This window comes from Paramisgurnus dabryanus, chromosome 1 (assembly GCF_030506205.2).
Source record: "Paramisgurnus dabryanus chromosome 1, PD_genome_1.1, whole genome shotgun sequence".
NCBI lineage: Eukaryota > Metazoa > Chordata > Actinopteri > Cypriniformes > Cobitidae > Paramisgurnus > Paramisgurnus dabryanus.
The window spans coordinates 39,918,144-39,940,016 of NC_133337.1; the positions used below are offsets into that span (position 1 = coordinate 39,918,144).

Below are 21,873 nucleotides of genomic sequence, written 5' to 3' on the forward strand. Positions count from 1 at the left end.
TTGAAAAAGTGCTGCAGGTGTTTGGATGAGACTATTAAGTTTTCATAATGCTGACAGCAGGTGTTATCAGAGCCTTTAAAAATTATTTCTTGGCTTTGAATTGAGGTAGAAAACAATATGGTGAATTCTAATTCAATTTTAATGTGCAATTTAAAGAGCTCCTGCCTCCCAGCTATTTTAAGTTTCAATTTTAGGTAGGGTTGCATATAGTCGGAACTGGAAATGTAATGGAAATGTATGGGAATTATTTGGAAATTATAGAAACTATATTGTATGTAAATAAACGTTTTGTTTGGCCATAAGCAGACAGGCATGCAAGGTAATACAAATTTTGAAGAATACTGTTATGCTCATTAAGCCTGGATTTATCAACAGCCTTTCAGAAATAAATTTAATATTAACACACAGCACAAGGAAGTTTTAAACAAATTGTGTAATTTATGTAAATACATGGAAATATGGACATTACTTTGTGTGCAGGATTCAAGAAATGATCTGTGTATGTTATGAAAGAATGCAAGTACATGTAGGGGGTGTGGCCTCAATGGCCTTTCAGTACACAGTGTGCTGTGTGCATGTGACTGAGGGACGTGCAGGGTAGAAATTCAACTGATATCACATTATATCTTGTTGTTTTTAAAAAAATATATATGCTGCAAGATTTTTTTACTACATTTAAGTTCCCTGTTATAGGCAACTCTGCATTTTTTCAAATTCCCAGTTTATTCCCACATATTTCTGTTAAACCCCAATCCCGTTAATCCCCATATATTCTCCATTATTCCCCATTAATCCCCATATATTCCCCATTAATCCCCATATATTCCCCATTAATCCCCATGTATTCCCCATTAATCCCCATATATTCCCCATTAATCCCCATATATTTACGTTATTAATTCCCCATATATTCACGTTATTAATTCCCCATATATTCACGTTATTAATTCCCCATATATTCACGTTAATTCCCCATATATTCTCGTTAATCCCCATATATTCCCGTTAATCCCCATATATTCCCGTTAATCCCCATATATTCTCGTTAATTCCCCATATATTCACGTTAATTCCCCATATATTCACGTTAATTCCCCATATATTCACGTTAATTCCCCATATATTCACATTAATTTCCCATATATTCACGTTAATTCCCCATATATTCTCGTTAATCCCCATATATTCATGTTAATTCCCCATATTTCCACTTTGATTCCCCATAGATTCATGTTAATTAATTCCCCATATATTCACGTTATTTCCCCATATATTCAAGTTAATTCCCCATATTTCCACGTTAATTCTCCATATATTCATGTTAATTCCCCATATATTCCCGTTAATTCCCCATATATTCACGTTAATACCCCATATATTCACGTTAATACCCCATATATTCACGTTAATTCCCCATATATTTACGTTAATTCCCCATATATTTACGTTAATTCCCCATATATTCCCGTTAATTCCCCATATATTCCCGTTAATTCCCCATATATTCACGTTAATTCCCCATATATTCACGTTAATTTCCCATATATTCTCGTTAATCCCCATATATTCATGTTAATTCCCCATATTTCCACGTTGATTCCCCATAGATTCATGTTAATTAATTCCCCATATATTCACGTTAATTCCCCATATATTCCCGTTAATCCCCATATATTCCCGTTAATCCCCATATATTCCCGTTAATCCCCATATATTCCCGTTAATTCCCCATATATTCACGTTAATTCCCCATATATTCACGTTAATTCCCCATATATTCACGTTAATTCCCCATATATTCATGTTAATTCCCCATATTTCCACTTTGATTCCCCATAGATTCATGTTAATTAATTCCCCATATATTCACGTTATTTCCCCATATATTCAAGTTAATTCCCCATATTCCCCATATATTCACATTAATTCCCCATATTTCCACGTTAATTCTCCATATATTCATGTTAATTCCCCATATATTCCCGTTAATTCCCCATATATTCCCGTTAATTCCCCATATATTCACGTTAATACCCCATATATTCACGTTAATTCCCCATATATTTACGTTAATTCCCCATATATTTACGTTAATTCCCCATATATTCCCGTTAATTCCCCATATATTCACGTTAATACCCCATATATTCACGTTAATACCCCATATATTCACGTTAATTCCCCATATATTTACGTTAATTCCCCATATATTTACGTTAATTCCCCATATATTTACGTTAATTCCCCATATATTCCCGTTAATTCCCCATATATTCACGTTAATTCCCCATATATTCACGTTAATTTCCCATATATTCTCGTTAATCCCCATATATACATGTTAATTCCCCATATTTCCACGTTGATTCCCCATAGATTCATGTTAATTAATTCCCCATATATTCACGTTAATTCCCCATATATTCCCGTTAATCCCCATATATTCCCGTTAATCCCCATATATTCCCGTTAATCCCCATATATTCCCGTTAATTCCCCATATATTCACGTTAATTCCCCATATATTCACGTTAATTCCCCATATATTCACGTTAATTCCCCATATATTCATGTTAATTCCCCATATTTCCACTTTGATTCCCCATAGATTCATGTTAATTAATTCCCCATATATTCACGTTATTTCCCCATATATTCAAGTTAATTCCCCATATTCCCCATATATTCACATTAATTCCCCATATTTCCACGTTAATTCTCCATATATTCATGTTAATTCCCCATATATTCCCGTTAATTCCCCATATATTCCCGTTAATTCCCCATATATTCACGTTAATACCCCATATATTCACGTTAATTCCCCATATATTTACGTTAATTCCCCATATATTTACGTTAATTCCCCATATATTCCCGTTAATTCCCCATATATTCACGTTAATACCCCATATATTCACGTTAATACCCCATATATTCACGTTAATTCCCCATATATTTACGTTAATTCCCCATATATTTACGTTAATTCCCCATATATTCCCGTTAATTCCCCATATATTCAAGTTAATTCCCCATATATTCACGTTAATTTCCCATATATTCTCGTTAATCCCCATATATTCATGTTAATTCCCCATATTTCCACGTTGATTCCCCATAGATTCATGTTAATTAATTCCCCATATATTCACGTTAATTCCCCATATATTCCCGTTAATCCCCATATATTCCCGTTAATCCCCATATATTCCCGTTAATCCCCATATATTCCCGTTAATTCCCCATATATTCACGTTAATTCCCCATATATTCACGTTAATTCCCCATATATTCACGTTAATTCCCCATATATTCACGTTAATTCCCCATATATTCATGTTAATTCCCCATATTTCCACTTTGATTCCCCATAGATTCATGTTAATTAATTCCCCATATATTCACGTTATTTCCCCATATATTCAAGTTAATTCCCCATATTCCCCATATATTCACATTAATTCCCCATATTTCCACGTTAATTCTCCATATATTCATGTTAATTCCCCATATATTCCCGTTAATTCCCCATATATTCCCGTTAATTCCCCATATATTCACGTTAATACCCCATATATTCACGTTAATTCCCCATATATTTACGTTAATTCCCCATATATTTACGTTAATTCCCCAGATATTCCCGTTAATTCCCCATATATTCCCGTTAATTCCCCATATATTCCCGTTAATTCCCCATATATTCCCGTTAATTCCCCATAATTCCACGTTAATTCTCCATATATTCACGTTAATTACCCATATATTTACGTTAATTCTCCATAATTCCCCATATATTGACTTGCCATTAATTCCCCATATATTCACGTTAATTATATATTCATGTTAATTCCCCATTATTCCTGTTAATTCCCCATATATTCCAGTTAATCCCCATATATTCCCATTAATTCCCTATCTATTTCCGCTAATTCCCCATATATTCACGTTAACTCCTGTTAATTCATGTTAATTCCTATGGAAAGTTTCCAGCCTTGAAAGTTCCCAGAATTTTGTAACCCTGGACCTGCAGTTTTTCAGAATGCTGTAATTGACCACAAAGTCTTCAGAAGGAAACAAATATCATAAGATATCCATACTTTTGATGTTTTTTCTTGTAAACTAAGAAGTTTTCTATTCCTACCCGTTTTGTTGTTTTGAATGACTAAGGTTTAATGTATGTTTTATCTACAGTTCCTCCCTCTATTATTCCAATTCAACATTTTTAGGGGTGTGACCGTATTTAATTAAAATACCAACCCAATCATTAAGACTAATTCTTTAATTCAATAATGTGCCGTGCCCTGACCAGCGGATCGTTCCTGTTATCTCATGCTCTTTGAACATCTTAAATTCTGTTAGGTCTGGTTTAATCTCATTCAACAGCTCTACCTTAATTTGCTCTGTGTTAAAGAGATATAAAGCCCCGCTATCTGTCTGTTAATGGCGGGTGGAGCAGATGTTGTCCTATGAAAGTCATCTGATGCCTTAAGAATGATGAATTACAGAGCTGCAGGATCCATCGTTGTGGGATACAAATGGTGCATCTTTTAGCATACCGAGAAAGGAGAAAAAAGTGACAGACAGAGGCTTCAAACGGAGGAAATGGAGAGTGATGAAATTGAGCAAATAAAAGGTTGTGGAGTGTGCTGTCTGTCTGAAGGCCAGCAATGATGTTTTGTCTTCATTAGTTGGTGCTGTCTAAGCTTTCAGACAGCTTGAGGAAACAGAGATGTTATCCCGATGCAAACCCATCACATGACCTCTCAAAGCCAGTCAGCCTGTCATTTTATCACATTATGAAGATCAGATGTTGTGCTGGGAAAATATGCAGATTTGATAAAGGTCCGTATGTGAACCTGCCAGTGAAAACCCAGCTAAAACAACATGCGCTAAAGAGACTGCCCTGCGCTTTAGTTATCACTGTTGTTGTTATCGGCCATTAAAAGCCTTTTACTGGTTAACCACTAGTTTACATGTGCACAGAGACGCTGGATTCATAATTTCCTGCCTGTTGTCCTCTACTGTATTACAATTGTAATCAGGCCTGAGAAAGTGAGCCGTCATGAAAACCTCTCTCTCATTTTTCCGCCTGCAACCCACACGAGCTGCTTCTTTCTCCTTCACACCCTTAACAACCTTTCATAGGTTTTCATTCACACACTTTCTCCCACTCGCTCCATCTGTCTCCAAATGAAACCAATCATTCCTTTAATTTAGCTCTGAAATGCATCATGACATTAAATAAAAGAAAGATACATCAGCGTGTCATGCTACAGGTGTGTTTGATGAGATTTGTTTTCCTGAAGGATTCATTGATGTTCTGGTTTATCTGTGACTTCCCAGGTGATGTGAGTTCAATTTCATGCAAATGTGCGGGCACAACCGATGAAAGTGCAGATGGTGAAGCTCTCATGATCCTCCACCTGATATTGCAGTCGAGTAAGGGCGTACTTACCCTGTACTGAAAACTTTACAGAGTCATACCCAAGTACAATTACATCAATATGATGCGATTGTTTTGAAGACCGAAAGATATGTGGTGTCTGCACAATAGACTTCATTGTAATTATAAATTTGTGGTTGATTAGGTGTCTAGGACATTCATGTAACACGAGAGCGATCCAGGAACAGACTGCTCTTTAATATGCCTATATATTTCTCTCAAGGTTATTTAATATCATAAACTGATCGGTCTACACCTCGCGGCATGAATTCGAGCACAACTATTATTTGGGGTAATTTGGGACATGGTGACACGCTAAAGTTGAGAGGATATAAACAGTAGCTGCGTTTCCATTACCCTTTTAATTGGCGCAATTCAAAGGTTAATGGAAACGCAGCTAGTCACATAATAAACATCAAGCTTTCAGATCCGTTACCGTACCAGAGACTACATCTGCAAACATACCCGGGTACAGTGTCGTATGCATAGTGTGAGCACGCCGTAACTTTGTCTACAGGCATACAACTGTACAGTTCCTGCTAGATTCATTTCCATAAATTTAATCCGTCAACTTTGCAGTCTCCATTACTCATCCCACCTCATGTTGACAAAATGAAAGATGCGGTCTTCCTCATCTCTAGGTGTTTGATAGAGAACATTCTTAGTATTTACTGACCTTAAGTTGATTAAACACAATTAGTGACCTTTTACATTGAAACGTCTGCGGCATGATCAACGGTAATTTGATTTAGACTGTATGTTTGAGTTTGAAATGTGTTTCATCATAAATGTTAATCTATAAGAGGCTTGAGATTGTCCCGTGTTACGTCTCATTTGCGACCATGAGTGTAAATACTTTGTAAGTGCGTTTGTGAATAGTCTTTTGCGTGACTGTATTTCATTGCGGCGCCAAGTTAAGTGGATAATTGTGTTCGTTTGTAAAGTGGACGACTGGACGTTGTGCGTCATGAGGGCTTAATTACACTATTGCTGTTGTGTGTGTATTTATGTTCATGGGTTTAGATTTCGGGGCAATTTTATGTCTGAAAGGGTGTATGTGGTTCTTTGTTGTTGTGCAGATTAATTTTTTCTGCTAACAAACATGTGGCACAAATTAGATGACCCACGAACGTGTAAGTAGGAAAAAAGCACATAGATTCCGATTCATTTGTGGAAATAAATCAGATATGAATTGGATACATGCATGAAAGATCGGGTATTCCCATCTCAAGACGTGTCGTGCGTCATTAAAAATGTGACGCTGGCAAATGACGTCAACTTAGGTGGACACTGCCCGAGGTCATGTGACTTTTCTCTATAATCTTGATTAATAATTTGGTCTGTGTCCATTGCATATCATGACATTATACATCCTCTGATGTTTAAGCTATTCCAGATCAGTATGTTTTCCTTGAAATTTTTTGGCAAGTGTTTAGTGTAAATACTGATATCGAATACGAGTCGCTTTTAAAGCGTAACTAAACCCCTGGTCAGAGCCTGACTCCGCCCACTGGCAATATTTGAAAAATGCAAGAAAAGTGGGCAGATCCCAACGGAGATAGAGGGGATGAACTAAGCTCGTACCAAGTGTGTGGTGAGATCATAACAGGGGTGTGGTGAGATCATAACAGGGTTGTGGTGAGCTTGAACCTGCTTACGTCACGAGTCATTTTTTGGACTCAACATCCAATAGGAAAATTCAACTGCAGTAGCCACCGTTCAACCTGAAGAGGGCAGCACTCAGACGTTTTTACACCATATATTGCAGTATTGAAACACTTAATATCCAAATGTCAAAAAAGTTACTAAAATCAATGAACAGCACTAATAAAGCATCATTTTTACAGATCATTAACTAAAAAAAGTTGGTTTAGGGTTTAGTTACTCTTTAAACGATGATGTAAGTGGTTCGTCAAAAAAATTGGATACAGGCAACAAATCAAAATTGGACAACTTGTCAAGAACATCCCTACTGAAAAGAAAAGGCTAAAACCAGCCTATGCTGTTTGGTTTTAGCTGGTTAAGCTGGTGTACATGCTGGGTTGTTTTTAACCCAGGGCTGGGTTACTATTGGGCAGAACACATTGCTGGGTTAAAATTATCCAAAAAAACATTATTTGGTTCATTTAAACCCAGCAATGTGTTCTGTCCAAAAAACAACCCAGCATTTTTTTGACTGTAGAAGGCTGTTTTTGGCCACTTTTCTAGATGGTCAGGCTAGGAGACCCGCCGACCCACCAGCTTGACAAGGCTGAAAGGCCAGCTTGACCAGCTTAACCAACTTTGCCAGGCTGAAAGGACCATCTTAAACCAGCTACTTCCATCTTTAACCAGCTAAGAGCAGCCAACCAGCTTAGCCAAGCTGGCCAAGCTTCCAGCCTGACCAACTAAATAGTGTCCACAACCCCTCTAAAACAAGCCTGCTACACTATTTTAACCAGCTAAAACCAGGATTGAAGACCAGCTTGACAAGCTTAACCAACTTTGCCAGGCTGAAAAGACCATCTGAAACCAGCTGCTTCCATCTTTAACCAGCTAAGACTATCCCACCAGCTACTAAACCCAAGTTTTCAGCCTGACCAGCTTAAGTATCCAAAACACCTTTAAAACAAACCTGCTACACCAGTTTAACTAGCTAAAACCAGGCTGGGGGACCAGCTAAAATCAGCCAACCAGCTTAGACTGGTTTTAGCTGATCTTTTTAGTAGGGATGTCCGGGTCATAAGAGACAGCTGCATGATTTTATTGTCAATGCGCGCTGGGTTGTTTTTAACCAATGTCAGCACTTAAACCCAATTTAAACCCTTAAGATTTATTCAATAAATGAAATTAATTTTGTGTTCCACAGAGATACAGAAGTCATAAAGGTTTTAATCGACGTGAAGGTGAGTAAATCATGACAAAAGCCTAGACTTTAGGTTAATCTGATTTATTAATGAGCGTAGAAGTACTGCATTTGCTTCAAGCTAAATACAGGTCATTATATTGTACATTTTGATTTTGGTAGGTAATCTGACCAGGACATGTTTTCAAGATTCACCCAATAGGAAGTGAGAAACAGATGGATATGAAGGTGTGGAAAGGGTGTGTTTGCCCCCGGACAGTCTCAGATTAACCGTGTTAATGGAAGAGCTTGGCTCAGACCTGCAGGTGTGTGTTTGTGTATCACCGACTGAAGAATATAAATCCTATTAAGTAGAGAAAGTAGGTCTGTAGCGACAGAGAGAGAGAGAGAGATTGGCTGACATCAGCATATACTATTTTTGTCGTCTTATTTCTAATCTTTTCCACACACTTACTGTACACACTGATGCATGATGCATTTTTTTACATCACTCCCAACCCATTATACTTCTGTTATTTGATGTATTTCTGAGTAAAACAGGACAATCGGTTAGAAAAAAATGAGAGTGACTTATCCACTGGAAACTGACTGGATTGTGGGAATTTGACGTTGCATAGCAGAATAAATATGTTGGAGAAAAGCAAGACATGCTGTCAGCAGAAACAAGGTTGTTTTAGAGACTTAGCCCGGAGTATTGTCGTGTTTTTACATGTATGCGAACAAAGTATAGTTTGTATAGTGACTCGTACATGTACACAGATGTTTGACACATGCACATTGTGACAAAATGCAATGCATCCCCTGGACTACATTCACCTGTAGGCACATGCACGCATACAATGTACTAGGTAGGGTTTCAAAAATCTGCCGAAAATTGCGTCAGAATACTGTACGCAGACCCTCGTAGACCATACTGTCTATTTTTCTTTATAGGAAATCAGACTTGCAAAAATTATTGTCGAAAACCAAACATCATGCAGACCTTCAGTCAATGTCCATTTTTGGAGTTCTGCATCTATTTAGGTTTTAATATACAACCTAGATATATAAACATATACACGTGTAAAAGTTACATGGCGATCTTTGGTCACACACCTAACTTTAATTGTAGATGGTTTCAAATTGGTTCGACAATTACTGACACTGATCCGAGGACCGACTGAATTATTATGGTAATTTGGAGAGGTTTGAAATGAAAGTCACCTCCATCACCCAACTCATCCATCTTTTTGACAGCGTAGAACTGATGTGGGAATGAAATGATTAGTTATGGTTTATCAAACAGCTAGTTCTGACGTATTGAATGATTCACATTTAAAGCCAGCGCCGAACAGCCATTATTTCTGCACCTGAGTGCACATTAGTTCAATTTTATATTCATGTATCAGGTTGCTACAGATATTTTAATTTCTCACTATAAGTATTGAACTCATAAATAATGCTGTTGAGATGTGCTTTTATATTTTCTGAACTCATAACTGAACTTATTATTTCACCTGGTGAATAAAAAAACTTTGTGCTGTTATTATAGACATTTGGGTGGGCTTTTTTGACTTTAGCAACATCATGGTAATGACCCAGTACACAACCGTAACATTAAGCATCATTCACATTAACTTATATATATATATACAAATCTCATTTAATAAACAAATGATCAGCATACTGTATGAGGGAAATGTTCAGAAGTGTAAACAATTAGAGGATGTACAACATCAATTGTTTTTGAATATATTTCAGAAATGAGGGCAAGTCACGGCTCGTACACAATGACACACACCCAGACGTTTCTCCTCTAGAGTACAAGGATGGTTAATAATTGACGTGCATATTCATATTAATTTCCTGGCATGCATACTGCATGTTAATATTTGTTATGTTAGTACTGTATTGTGATTCTTGAGACATGGCAGTTCTCCAAGAAAGTGTGTTGGACTCAATAGTCTTGTTTTATAATGTCAGGTGTGAAACTCCTCCCACATGACCTGTAGTAACCTGCTCTATAGAAAGTATTTGAGATTTAGTAGTCTGTCGGTGACAGAAATATCGGTAGCACTTTATTTTACAGTACGTGTACTTGTACATATATGGTACATAAGTTGTACTTACCAACAAATGTGTGGTACTTACTTTTAGGTATCTACGTGGTAATAAATTGGTATCATTACTGTACTTACCAGTAGTGCATACTTGGTAGTTATTATGTAACTCTAGATAAGTACTGGGTAATAACAAATACATACTTATAATGTAGGTATACTGTAACTAACGAGAAACATTTATAAGTACAGTAGTGTTTTATATTAGTTATCGTATGTGTACACAATAAATACCTGTAATTTACCCTAACTTGCCTGTAAATACTAAATACTTATATAGTACATTTATTTGTAAGTACAGTAATGTTAAAGAGTGAATGACAGCCAAACCAAGAGATAAAGAGAGATGCTGTTCATTCACATTGAGTTGTCTCTATTGCTGTCTGACTTAATGTGCTCAACAGAACGGCTTTTTATAATTCAAGGCAAATGTATTCATTCATCGATCCACAGTAAAGTGCTAAAAACCCTGTGGTTTAATTTGTGTGAAGATTACTGTCATGACTTACTGTAGTATAAAGGTGCACCGTGTAACATTTAGGAGGATCTCTTGACAAAATAAGACAGCAAAAGCAGAAAATGAGGATAACCGTCCTGTATAGCTCAATTGTAGAGCATTGGGTTAGCAGTGCAAAAGGTCATGGGTTCAAACCTAGGGAACACACATACTGATAATAATGCATTGCAAGTTTGCTTTGGATAAAAGCATCTGCCAAATGCATAAATGTTAATGTAACCCGTATGTGACACCTTTGACTAGACTGTTGGGGTGTTACAGTGATTGAAAGTGCCAATTCTCTGAATTCAAACATTTGGGATAATAATACACATGTGAACAAAATATACCGTGCTAGTTGTTTTTGAAAATGTTAATGCAAAACCGTAACTATTATGCAGCATTATAAATTCATTTAATATGTTTTAAAGTAAAGAGAATGATGATTGACAGAAATTTGGTTTGATGGGTAATGTCATGCAAAGCATGTAATGTTTCAGTTTTCTTATGACTATACACAGTATGATATATAATGTAATGCTTATGAACATGAAAAAGCGATGGCTTATGTGTATAATGTGCATAACGACTTCTTATTTAGTGTAAATTGAGTGAATTTTAATTTTGTTGTCTTGAAAGTAGTGAACAGGGTTGTGTTGTCCTCAGACGTCTTGTGTCTCAGTGACTGAGAAGAAATGTCATCATGACTGTGGTCAGCTTGTCATGCAGAAGACTAATATTAGCACAGCTACTGTCCTGCTCCATATAGAGCCGTGATGTGAGACGCCCGTTCATTCTGCTTACAGTATAAACATGCAAAATACAAACACCTGGGATGTACTGATATCCTCAGGGGATCCATTAAATCCTTTGCAGTGTCTCAATGTTTCCTTAGTGAGGTGTTTTTGCATTGCTTGTTGTTATAGTGAGGTTCAGCTCAATCAAAGGGCGATGCATGGTACAAAAATAAAAGAAACTGTCTTGGTTATATTTATCTCCAGCAATAAGATATTTTGCTTACAGAAACAGCTTATTTTTAAGACCATTCACTTTATTTTCTGCACAGTTAAGTTATTACTGTAATGTGGAAAAATAATATAAGGTATAATATTTAAATCGTGAAGTGGATAAATACTATATGCTTTACTGCATTTAATTTATTCTGTTATAAATAAAATAACTTACAGTAAAAATACTCTTTTACTGTAACGAGAGTCCAGTGAGAATTACTCTTGAGATTAATGGGAGTAACAAAAATAAAAGCCCTAAAAAATTAAAGCTCCAAATTATCACAGTAATGAGAATTTAGAAGGAAAAGATGCTTAAATGTTATGAAAATAGGTTCCTAAAAACAAGTTTTTAAGGGTGAAATGACCTGACCATGATTTTATGAGCTTCATCTAAATACAGTATGTCTTAAAAGTTAGTACACCACTCACATCTCAGCAAATATTTTAATATAATCTTCTCAAGGGACAATACTATAGAAATGAAATGTGGATATATTTTAGAGTAGTCAATGTGCTCCTTGTATAGCAGTATAGATTTACTGTCCTCTAAAAAATAACTTAACATATACAGCCATTAATGTCAAAATAGCTGGCAACAAAAGCGAGTACACCCTAAGTGGAAATAGATAAATATCATTAAACCATGCAAAGCCACATGACCTATTCATAATCTTCATGTTTTATATGCTTAATAGGACCATATTACTGTGTAGGGATGCGCGATAATGCATGTTATTGTCATTGCGCATCTCGTCAGTGAAGCCGGTTCTTTGATTAGAAGTAAATCACCATCCCCTGCTTTCAGACGGAGCAGCATTTTCTACACAAAGCCATAGTTTACTGAAAATCGTTGCAATTTCGAATTAATTATCGAGGACATATTGCCTGTGATATGTATGCGATATGGCCCAGCTTGTCAGTGAACTACAACTTTGTGTAGTAAATGCTGCTCCATCTAAAAGCAGCTGGTGCTGATTTACTACTTATCAAGGATCCGGCTTTACTGACGAGATTCGCATGATATCGCATGCGAATTATAGCGCATCCCTACTACTATGTGTATCTAACGGTTTAAATTTGATGCATTCAGTACAATGCTCTCGTACTGACTAGGACTGTGACGGTTGTAATAACCAACCACGCGTGCTGCACAAGCCTCGAAAAGTGAAGCCAAAACATCTCGATCGCCCCCCAGTGACTGGTCCCAGTTTAGGTCATAAACTCCGCCTCCTCATGTTATTCAATGGGACCTGAGACCAACTAAACAATTTAACTACACTTCAATAATTTTTTTCCGAAGCTGGTTTTTGTCATTTACTGTAGTTTTTATCACGCTGATGTAAATTCAAGTGTTTAAGTAAAAATAAGTTTGTTTTTAGTTAGTTATTTAATGCTATAAAAACGGTGGTGTCAGGTCATGATTGACAGCTGTGATATGCGCATTATGCGAGAGCAAGGGCGGGGCCTCGCAGGCTTTACTTCCTGCTCAGTACTGCGCAGGACTGTTCCCGAAATCGCTACTGCGAAGACTCAAGCCCCAAGATGTCAGCGCCGTATCGGGACACTGACGGCTTCACTTTCATCAATGGAAGAGAGCGAATGGGTGTAGTCCATCGTTTTTTACAGTCTATGTAACCACCGCGGTGGTGAAGTGTGACCCGCAGTGGGGAAGTGCGCCCTGCGGTGATGTGCACGCCACAAACTGAATGTTGACCATGGCACCTCATGGCAAAGAGCTCTCTGAGGATTTGAGAATTACAATTTTTGCTCTTCACAAAGATGGCCTAGGCTATAAGAAGATCAGTAACAACCTGAAACTGAGTTACAGTACAGTGGCCAGGGTCATACAAAGGTTTTCCAAGACCCAGAGGGTCGATCAAAGAAGTTGAGTCCTTGTGCTGTGCGTCAGGTGCAGAAGCTGGCTTCAGAAATGGACAGATGGGTTTCTGCCAACATTGCTTTACAGATTGCAGAAGGTCAGATTGTCAGTGCTTAGACCACACGCAGCACACTGCAACAATTCAGTTTGAATGGCCGTCACCACACATGCTGGACACCATCTGAGCCAAACAAGTTTAAGTTTGGTCTCAACAGAACATGATTTCAATAATTCATGCTCCTCTTAGACTGGTTGTCTTCAGCTTTCTGGTGAACCAGCTTCAAAAGAGGATTCCTTCAGAGACGAAGGACATTTAAACCGAATTGTTGCATTGTGTGATGTATAGTCTAAGCACTGACAGTCTGACCTTCTTCTTCTTCTGCAACCTGTAAAGCAATGTTGGCAGCACTCGTGCGTCTGTTTTTAAAGCCAGTTTCTGCACCTGACGCACAGGTGTCAGAATAATTTTTATAATGGACCATAAATACCCGGTTGCAACAGCAACCGTACACACTAAAAAATGAGGTTATTTTCAACCCTAGGTTGGGTCAAAACGGGAATTACCTAACCACTGGGCTGTAATTTAATCTATGCTTTGTGGTTTCAATCCAAAATGCTGGGTTGTTTTTTATTTCACATTGGGTCGAATATTTGTAAACATTTTCTGGGTTAATTTAACCCAAAGGCTGGGTTTGTCTCTTTTAATCCAACGCTGGGTTGAAAATAACCCAGCATTTTTGGTGTGTAACAAGCAATTTTCTCTCATATCTGTATAATGATGGCTATGAGAAGTAGACGACATGGCTCGTGTTTACAAAAGTGAATGTGTGGAAATGGCAATGCAGGCTGTGTTATTCACGACTGTAAATAGGAAGCGTATAAAAGCTCTAAAGGAGAGAGAGATGATGCTGATAATGATGATAAAGTTGTGAAGGTCTCTGGCCACTGAAGATTTGAACTGAAAGAGCTGAGATGGCTTTAATCCTCCTGCAGTGCAGAAGAAAGAGAGAGGGGGTATTTTTGGACAGAGGAGTGAGATCTAAAAGCAGAGGGGTGATATTTAGGAACCAGATCAGAGGAATACTGTAAAGATAAGGAAAAGCTGTTGTGTGTGCTTGTACACGTGTTTGTTTGTGTATACAACAGCAGAAGATACGAACAAGTGAGACTGTCAGGGATTTGTGTGATATATGACTCAGGCTGCATCTGAAATCACATACTGTGACAGTAGGTAATGAATTAGATGAAGTATCTACTGACTGATTGTTAAAACAGTAGGTGCTACAGCATATACAGTTGTATGAATATGGATAGTATGAATGAATTCGGATGTACTACATCCACCATGTTGATACATCACGTAACATACGTTGTCATAACAAGTTAACTGGAATGACATTAAACAAGCACAATTAAAACACAAGTGACAGCTGTTTAAAAGGACACTTCACTTTTTTGAAAATATGCTAATTTTTCAGCTCCACTAGAGTTAAACATGTTATTTTGACCGTTTTGGAATCCATTCAGCCGATCTCCGGGTCTGGCTGTACCACTTTTAGCATAGCTTAGCATAATCCATTGAATCTGATTAGACTATTTAGCATCGCGCTCAAAATTAACCAAAGTGTTTTGATATTTTTCCTAGTGGTCAGACGAATGTATTACACGCCTATAACTTTGGCTGTGGTCAACATATTTTTACGGGACTTGATTTGTAGGAGTCCTGAATCGTTGCCGAATCAAACGATTCCAAAAAAGGCCTTATGGTAAGCCCTGCGCAGCAAATAGTGTTTTAAAAACATGCACAGATATCTCAGAAAGTGTTATTCCGATTGACTCGAAACCACCTTAGTACCAAGCCCCTATTGCCATTGGAGTAAAAAAATGTGAAATTTAGTTTCATGTGCTCACGTGAAACCTTCATGTGCAATTTTTTTTATAGTTTAGTTTCGCGTACGCACGTGAATCTATTGGGTGTGCACATAAAACTATCCCGTGTGCATGTGAAACCTAAACTTTATTTAATTTTTGCTCCATGTCCCCTTAGGGGCTCCTTACCATAGGCATTACTTTCTGAACAAAAACCTCAACTGGCGTTATATTAAAATTTCCATCAGAAATGGCCGGAAATTGCAAAAACATTACCTTCAAATTATGTGTTTTTTACACATAAATGATTATAACTCCGCAATGAAAAGGGATTTTTTTAACATGATTTGATAGGCTGATGTACGACACGAGTTTGAGGCCACACACAAAAAATTGTATGCTTGCACCACTAGTTGGCCTTATCATTGAAAAAAACCTTTGATTTCAAGCGAACCAAAGTGCAACCCCTTACACTTTGATAACTAAAGTGTATAGTTATAAAACTAGCAAGATTTAACACAGTCATGACCTGAGGTCGCATGCACAATTTTGTCATTGCGCCACATAGTAGTTTTGAGAGAGAAAATTTTTAATTTTTGCCTAAAACTACTGCTACAGTACATCTAAAACCTTGAGTCATCATGGATTTTTCCTTTCATGGCTTGGATAATAATCATTGGTGGGTGTCAATTCATGCCCTAGCAACCAATAAGAATATTCTAGTAACTCTTATGCAAGAGCTTTTTCTCTGTATCAGAACATTGTAGACATGGGGTGGGCTCTTTTGACTCATTTATTTTGTTGTAACATTGTGTCCCAAGATTTGCCACAGCAAGCATCACTCACATATGTTTTCTTCAGAGACCTACAGTAGTGTTTCATGATTTTCAATAAGAGGGAGACGATTGCAATGGACAAGAACATAGATTATTTTTGTGGATTTATTTAGCATATTTCTAATCTAAAATCATAAGGTTTCCCTGGGTTCTTTAAACTGCTCATCTTTACTTCATTCTGTGCCCTTTTTGGCTTGACCCTGGTAATTTGTTTTTTACAAATCCTGCTGCTTATTCTAAAGACATAATCTAATAATAATATGATGATAAAACGAAATAACTGAATTCATGTTGTTCACTGTGGATTTGTAACTCCTTTTATTCAGAAGTCTGGGAAATTGCATAAAAAATCTCTTTGTTTATTAATATTTGTTAGTTCAGCAATTTCTCATGCATGTAAGTTTGTTCCCTTACATTTGTGTCAGATGTAAAATCTATATGTTGAATGTTAGGTTTGCGTGTAGGCAATAACAATATCCGTATCTGTTGTGTGATGATGAATGAGTCGCTGTAATCCAGCTAATGTTAAACAGCTTTCTGAAACGCTTGATTGTGATTGGTCAATTACATCACACTATGATTAAATAATGATTGCTATCACTTGTCCCTGCATCACCCTTTTATATTTCTGCATAGTTTGATGTCTTGTGTTTCCCTCCAGTCACATATTGAAGTCATTTAAACTCAAATAAATATTTAATTTACCATTTGGTTGGTAAATAGCTGTGTAACAGGCAGTATAATGTACAGTCAGACGGTCATTATCTCTAAAAACACCCAGAAGGGGTTATTAAAGAAATCTCTTCTCTTCCTGTTAGGGATTTAGTTGGGCAGCTGTATTTACAGTCAGATACTTACAGTCAGCCTGTACATTATCTCAAATAAATTTTGTTCAGGGTTCCCACACGTCCTGGAAAACCTGGAAATCCTGGAAATTAAATGAGTAATTTTCCAGTGCTGGAAAACACATGGAAAAAGAAAGAAAAACAGAAATTGTACTGAAAAATCTTGAAGATGTCCTGGATTTTAAAAAGCGTTCTTATTTAAAGGGATAGTACTTGACACAAAACTTTTGTCATCATTTACATTTAATAACTTGGCAGATGGTTTTATCTAAAGCAACCTACAATAAGTATGCACTGGGCAGCAATCACTGCAGAGCAAACCGGGTAAAGTTCAGTCAGTCCAGTTCAAACTGGATGTGCACGAATGTTCGAATATTCGTTATATATGCTGTTCCATTATTCATATTTTTCATGAGAAAAGAAAACTGTGTCTCCAGGGTTAAGCTTTTATTAGAATTGTCTCGTCTTATTTAACATATATATATTTTTTAATAATATACAGAATATAAAAAAATCATTTGTAGACTGCGTTGCTAAATCTTTGTTCGCTAACATCTCAAGCTATAGTTCAAATATCTGCCAAATGCATATTAAATACACACAGCAGCCTGCAAAGAACACATGATAAAACTGGTTAGCATCAGAATTCAAGAACATTACCTAATTGCATAAAAAAATAAATACAATGTAATATTAAATGTAATATTTAACTTTATGTATTACAGTACCATAACCTATTTGAGCGGTTTTTGTGCAGTAATTAGTAAATATCTTCCTCGGATGATGGTCACGTAATAAACAGGACAACAAAAACTTTGTTTTTAGGATCTCAACAGTTGGCATGAAAGTATTAAACCATTTACTTTATTTATTATCGTTATAAAGGCAGATATTCTTGTCAGATCAGGTTTCTTACGGGGAGTTGGCAGCGCTTTTTATCCGTTGGCTTGTTCTGGCTGAGGAACAGACTTTCAGTTAATAGGCCTATATGCAAATTTTTCTTATCAAGAAAATTAAATAAACAAGAAAATGATATACCACAGACTGTCAGTATACTGTCAGAAAAATAGTGGGAACCCTGTTTGTTATAAGGCCAGACTGCAAAGTCATTCAGACTTTTATAGACACACATCATTTGTTGACTAAGAGAGTCTGTTTGTTCAGAAATACTACTGAAGGATTGATAAATAAAGTGTTTGTTTAGAAAATAATATGGCATTTGCTGATATAATCTGGGTTGATGTAATTGGTTTTTCAACTGGCAGATAATATCAGAATAGATATGCTTGTTCTGTCACATTATGTTGTTTCTGCAGAAGTTTTAAATGTTTGTTTTTCCTGCAGGCTTTCTTTTAGCTCATGCAAATTATTTAAAAATCAGCCTTTTAACTCGAAATCAATCAACATTCACAATATACTTTACTGTTGTAATATGACAGTGTGAAACAGGGCATGGGAAATATGTGGGATGAAATTACTGTAACTAAATCACAAAATGTGTCTATTTACCCTACTGAAAAGACCAGCTAAAACCAGCCTAAGATTGTTTACTGATTTTATCTGGTCTCCCAGCCAGGTTTTAGCTGGTTAATGTGGTGTAACATGCTGGTTTTGGACTCTCTTAGCTGGTCTTAGCTGATTCACCAGCTTTGCCAGGCTGGGAGGACCAGCTTAAACCAGCTTCTTTTATCTTAAACCAGATAAGACCAGCCTTGGTCAAGCTGGTTTAAGATGGTGGGTCAGCTGGTCTCCCAGCCAGCCTGCTGCTACACCAGCTTAACCAGAAAAAAACATACTTGGAGACCAGCGTAAACCAACCAACCAGTAGGGTAATACCAGAGTTTGCAGGAATACTGCCCTACTGCCTGCACTCATTGTCTGAAACTTGGCACTATCATCTGAAAAATTATGTTTAGAGTTGTTTTAAACGTAAAATAATTTACATTAAGACTAGAAATGTGTATTAAGAATTAATGTTGACTTGAATGATCAATACCAGATTCTTGATTTTAATAATACTTTTTTTTATTTATCTTTCTTTCTTAGGTGCGATGGCCTGTGCTCTCAGTCTGTAGTGTCTTCCCTAGCAGGAGAGGTTGAAGAAGAACAGAAGCTTCATGAACTGAAAATACACCAACAAAAAATACTTGAACAGAAACAGGACTTCTTTTAAGGCATTAACAACTCCATCTTGTCTCCATCTTTGTCTGTCGCCTCTTTAAACCTTTTCTTTCTTTTAATTTGTATTGGGTTGTTATGAAGTCATGTCTCAAACTGGAAAAGTCCTTCATTTATATGTGGAGGTGAGATCCCCACCCGAGCCTGATGGAAATGGTCATTCCTGTGAGACGTCAGTGGACCAAGATGGTCCTGTTGAGGCATTAAACAAATTAGCACAGGTGGCATCTGGGTTTACCTCACCTGCTGGCAATGCACACTCCTGCGGTCCATACAAACCAAACGTTAGCTTCCTACTTCAGCCCTCACAATCCGTGGGTTCACCTCAGAAATGCAGCATTCCCCAGCTGGAGCCATGCCCACAGGTGTCCACTGGACTCAATAACAACACTGACGGTAAACAGTTGAAACATGTGCACTCTTTATCGAACTCTGGACAAGCATCTGACCATGGGACGCCTTGTCAAGCCTGCAAAAAACACCTGAACTCCAAACCAGAACTTGGGCAGAGATCTGTGGTCACTTTCAGCTACATCGAGAAACCTCACATTAAAACCGTAGAGAGTCCGCGTAACAGCCCCAGTGGAATAAAGGAAGATGGGAGTTCACACAAGAGATGTAGTGATACAGTCAGACCCGGGCATGCTGAATCTTCTTACAATAATAGTCCTTTTCACCAGCACGTTGGGTCTACAGGAGTTCATCAGTCTACTTTACATCACGTTGGCCATGCTTCAACACAACGAGCCCTGAAGGAGTTTGGCTCACCCCAGCTTAGATGTAAGTATGTCTGTGGGCCAAACTGGAGTCCAGAGTCTCACCAGTTCCAGAGGACACGTTGCCAGTCCTGGGCAGGCTCACTAGTGCCAAACTGCAGTGCCCATCGCAATGATTCTGGTCCAGGAAGGGTAAAAGCTGTTTGTGACATCGCTAAAAGCTCAGCCCACACTGGACAGACCCACCAGCAAAAATCCACATCCAGGTCCCAGAAATGCTCCAAACAGAAACATTCTTCAGCGCAAGACTGTACCAGTCAAGTCAGTCCGAGTTGTGAAAGCAGGACTAAAAATAAGCTCTTATCAGACCAAAGGAGCAGCCTGGTAAATGCACTTACAGCTGGATTAAACCAACTAAGTGGAAGCAATAACTCCTCTGTTCTGAGCAGCCCTGAGGCTGCTCGCAGGATTGCAGAAGAAGCCACCAAGGTTTCGACTATTTTCAATGATGTCAGAAGTTCTCCACCTCCTGGTGTTTTTAGGGGTTCTAACCTGAACAGCACAAACTACGAGTGTCCATCTGGAGAAATCCAACATGGGTCCCTACGGCAGAGCCCAGTGCAGATGGCTGTTAAAATGAACATACCTGTGCGTGAACCCCAACCGCCTGACTGTCCTTCAACCATTGGGGTTCATCTCCACCAGCATGAAGCACCAGGTAAGCACCAGAGTTTAGGTTTAATGGAAGACCTGATTGATGAGAGATCCTCTTCTATTCCTATGGGCGGTTCCCCTGATTCCCCTGCCCTCCCTTCTCGTCTTCTTCGTCCAAGTTTGTCCAAAGTTGACTTGTGTTCTCCGCTGCGAGATCCTCGTCAGCGTAAAGTCGACCTACCGGTCTCTGATAGCCCCACACCGCACCGTCACAAAACCCCACAGTACACCGGAGAGGAATGGACTCCAGTTGACCCATGGTTCCTAGATGAAGATGAATGGGATGATCACGTTGCCACAGAAAGCGTGGAAATATCCAGGCGGTTGTTTATTGGTCAAAATGTAGACGATTCTCCAATTAGCTGGACATCCAGACAGCAGTGGAAAGAGCAAGTAAAAACTGAGATGGAGAACATTCTTTTGGCAGAACCACATGGAGGGACTTTAAAAAGTAGCAGCCCGGTTTGTAGAAAAAGTGAGAAGGTTGTCGTCACAGAAATAGGAGAAAAGCACTCGGTTAGTGTAACAAACCACAGCTCGGAGAAAAATGCAGAGGAGATGTCCACACTAACACCGCAACAGAGGCAGGCAGAATGGAGGAAAAGGCAGGCTTTGCTTCTAGGGCCGGTGGTGTTTGAGGAAGGTGATGGGGAGAGAGGAGAAGAGGAACCAGGGTTTGGAGAACACCAGGGCTTGGCGGGGTCATCACCGAGTTCCAGTGGAGTGACAGGGAGCCTTGGGGACAGAGACTGCATCTCGCCATCCAGCCAAAATAGCAACCAATCAGAACATCGATCTTCGGGAATACAGGTGCATGCATGAATTTAAAAGAATTTGTAAATCATTTGTGAAATTGTGCATGAAGTCAAATTCAATTGAACTCTTTCCCTGCCATTGACGAGTTATCTCGTCAATTAAGAGAAATTTTTTGTTGCAA

General features: G+C 38.0%; 1 protein-coding gene across 2 annotated transcripts in view; it reads left to right on the forward strand.

Annotated features, from left to right (window-relative positions):
• Positions 1–21,873, forward strand: part of LOC135743125 (PH and SEC7 domain-containing protein 1-like) — a 61,575-nt gene that overhangs the window by 730 nt on the left and 38,972 nt on the right. Inside the window, exons 1-2 of one of the 2 annotated variants that reach the window (XM_073814985.1) lie at positions 8,581–8,599; positions 19,375–21,746. In XM_073814985.1, coding sequence (XP_073671086.1) covers positions 19,593–21,746 — 2,154 coding nt within the window. In that variant the 5' untranslated portion in view covers positions 8,581–8,599; positions 19,375–19,592. Of the gene's footprint in view, positions 1–8,580; positions 8,600–19,374; positions 21,747–21,873 lie in introns of those variants that run through there. The other variant, XM_065260679.2, reaches the window with a different exon arrangement.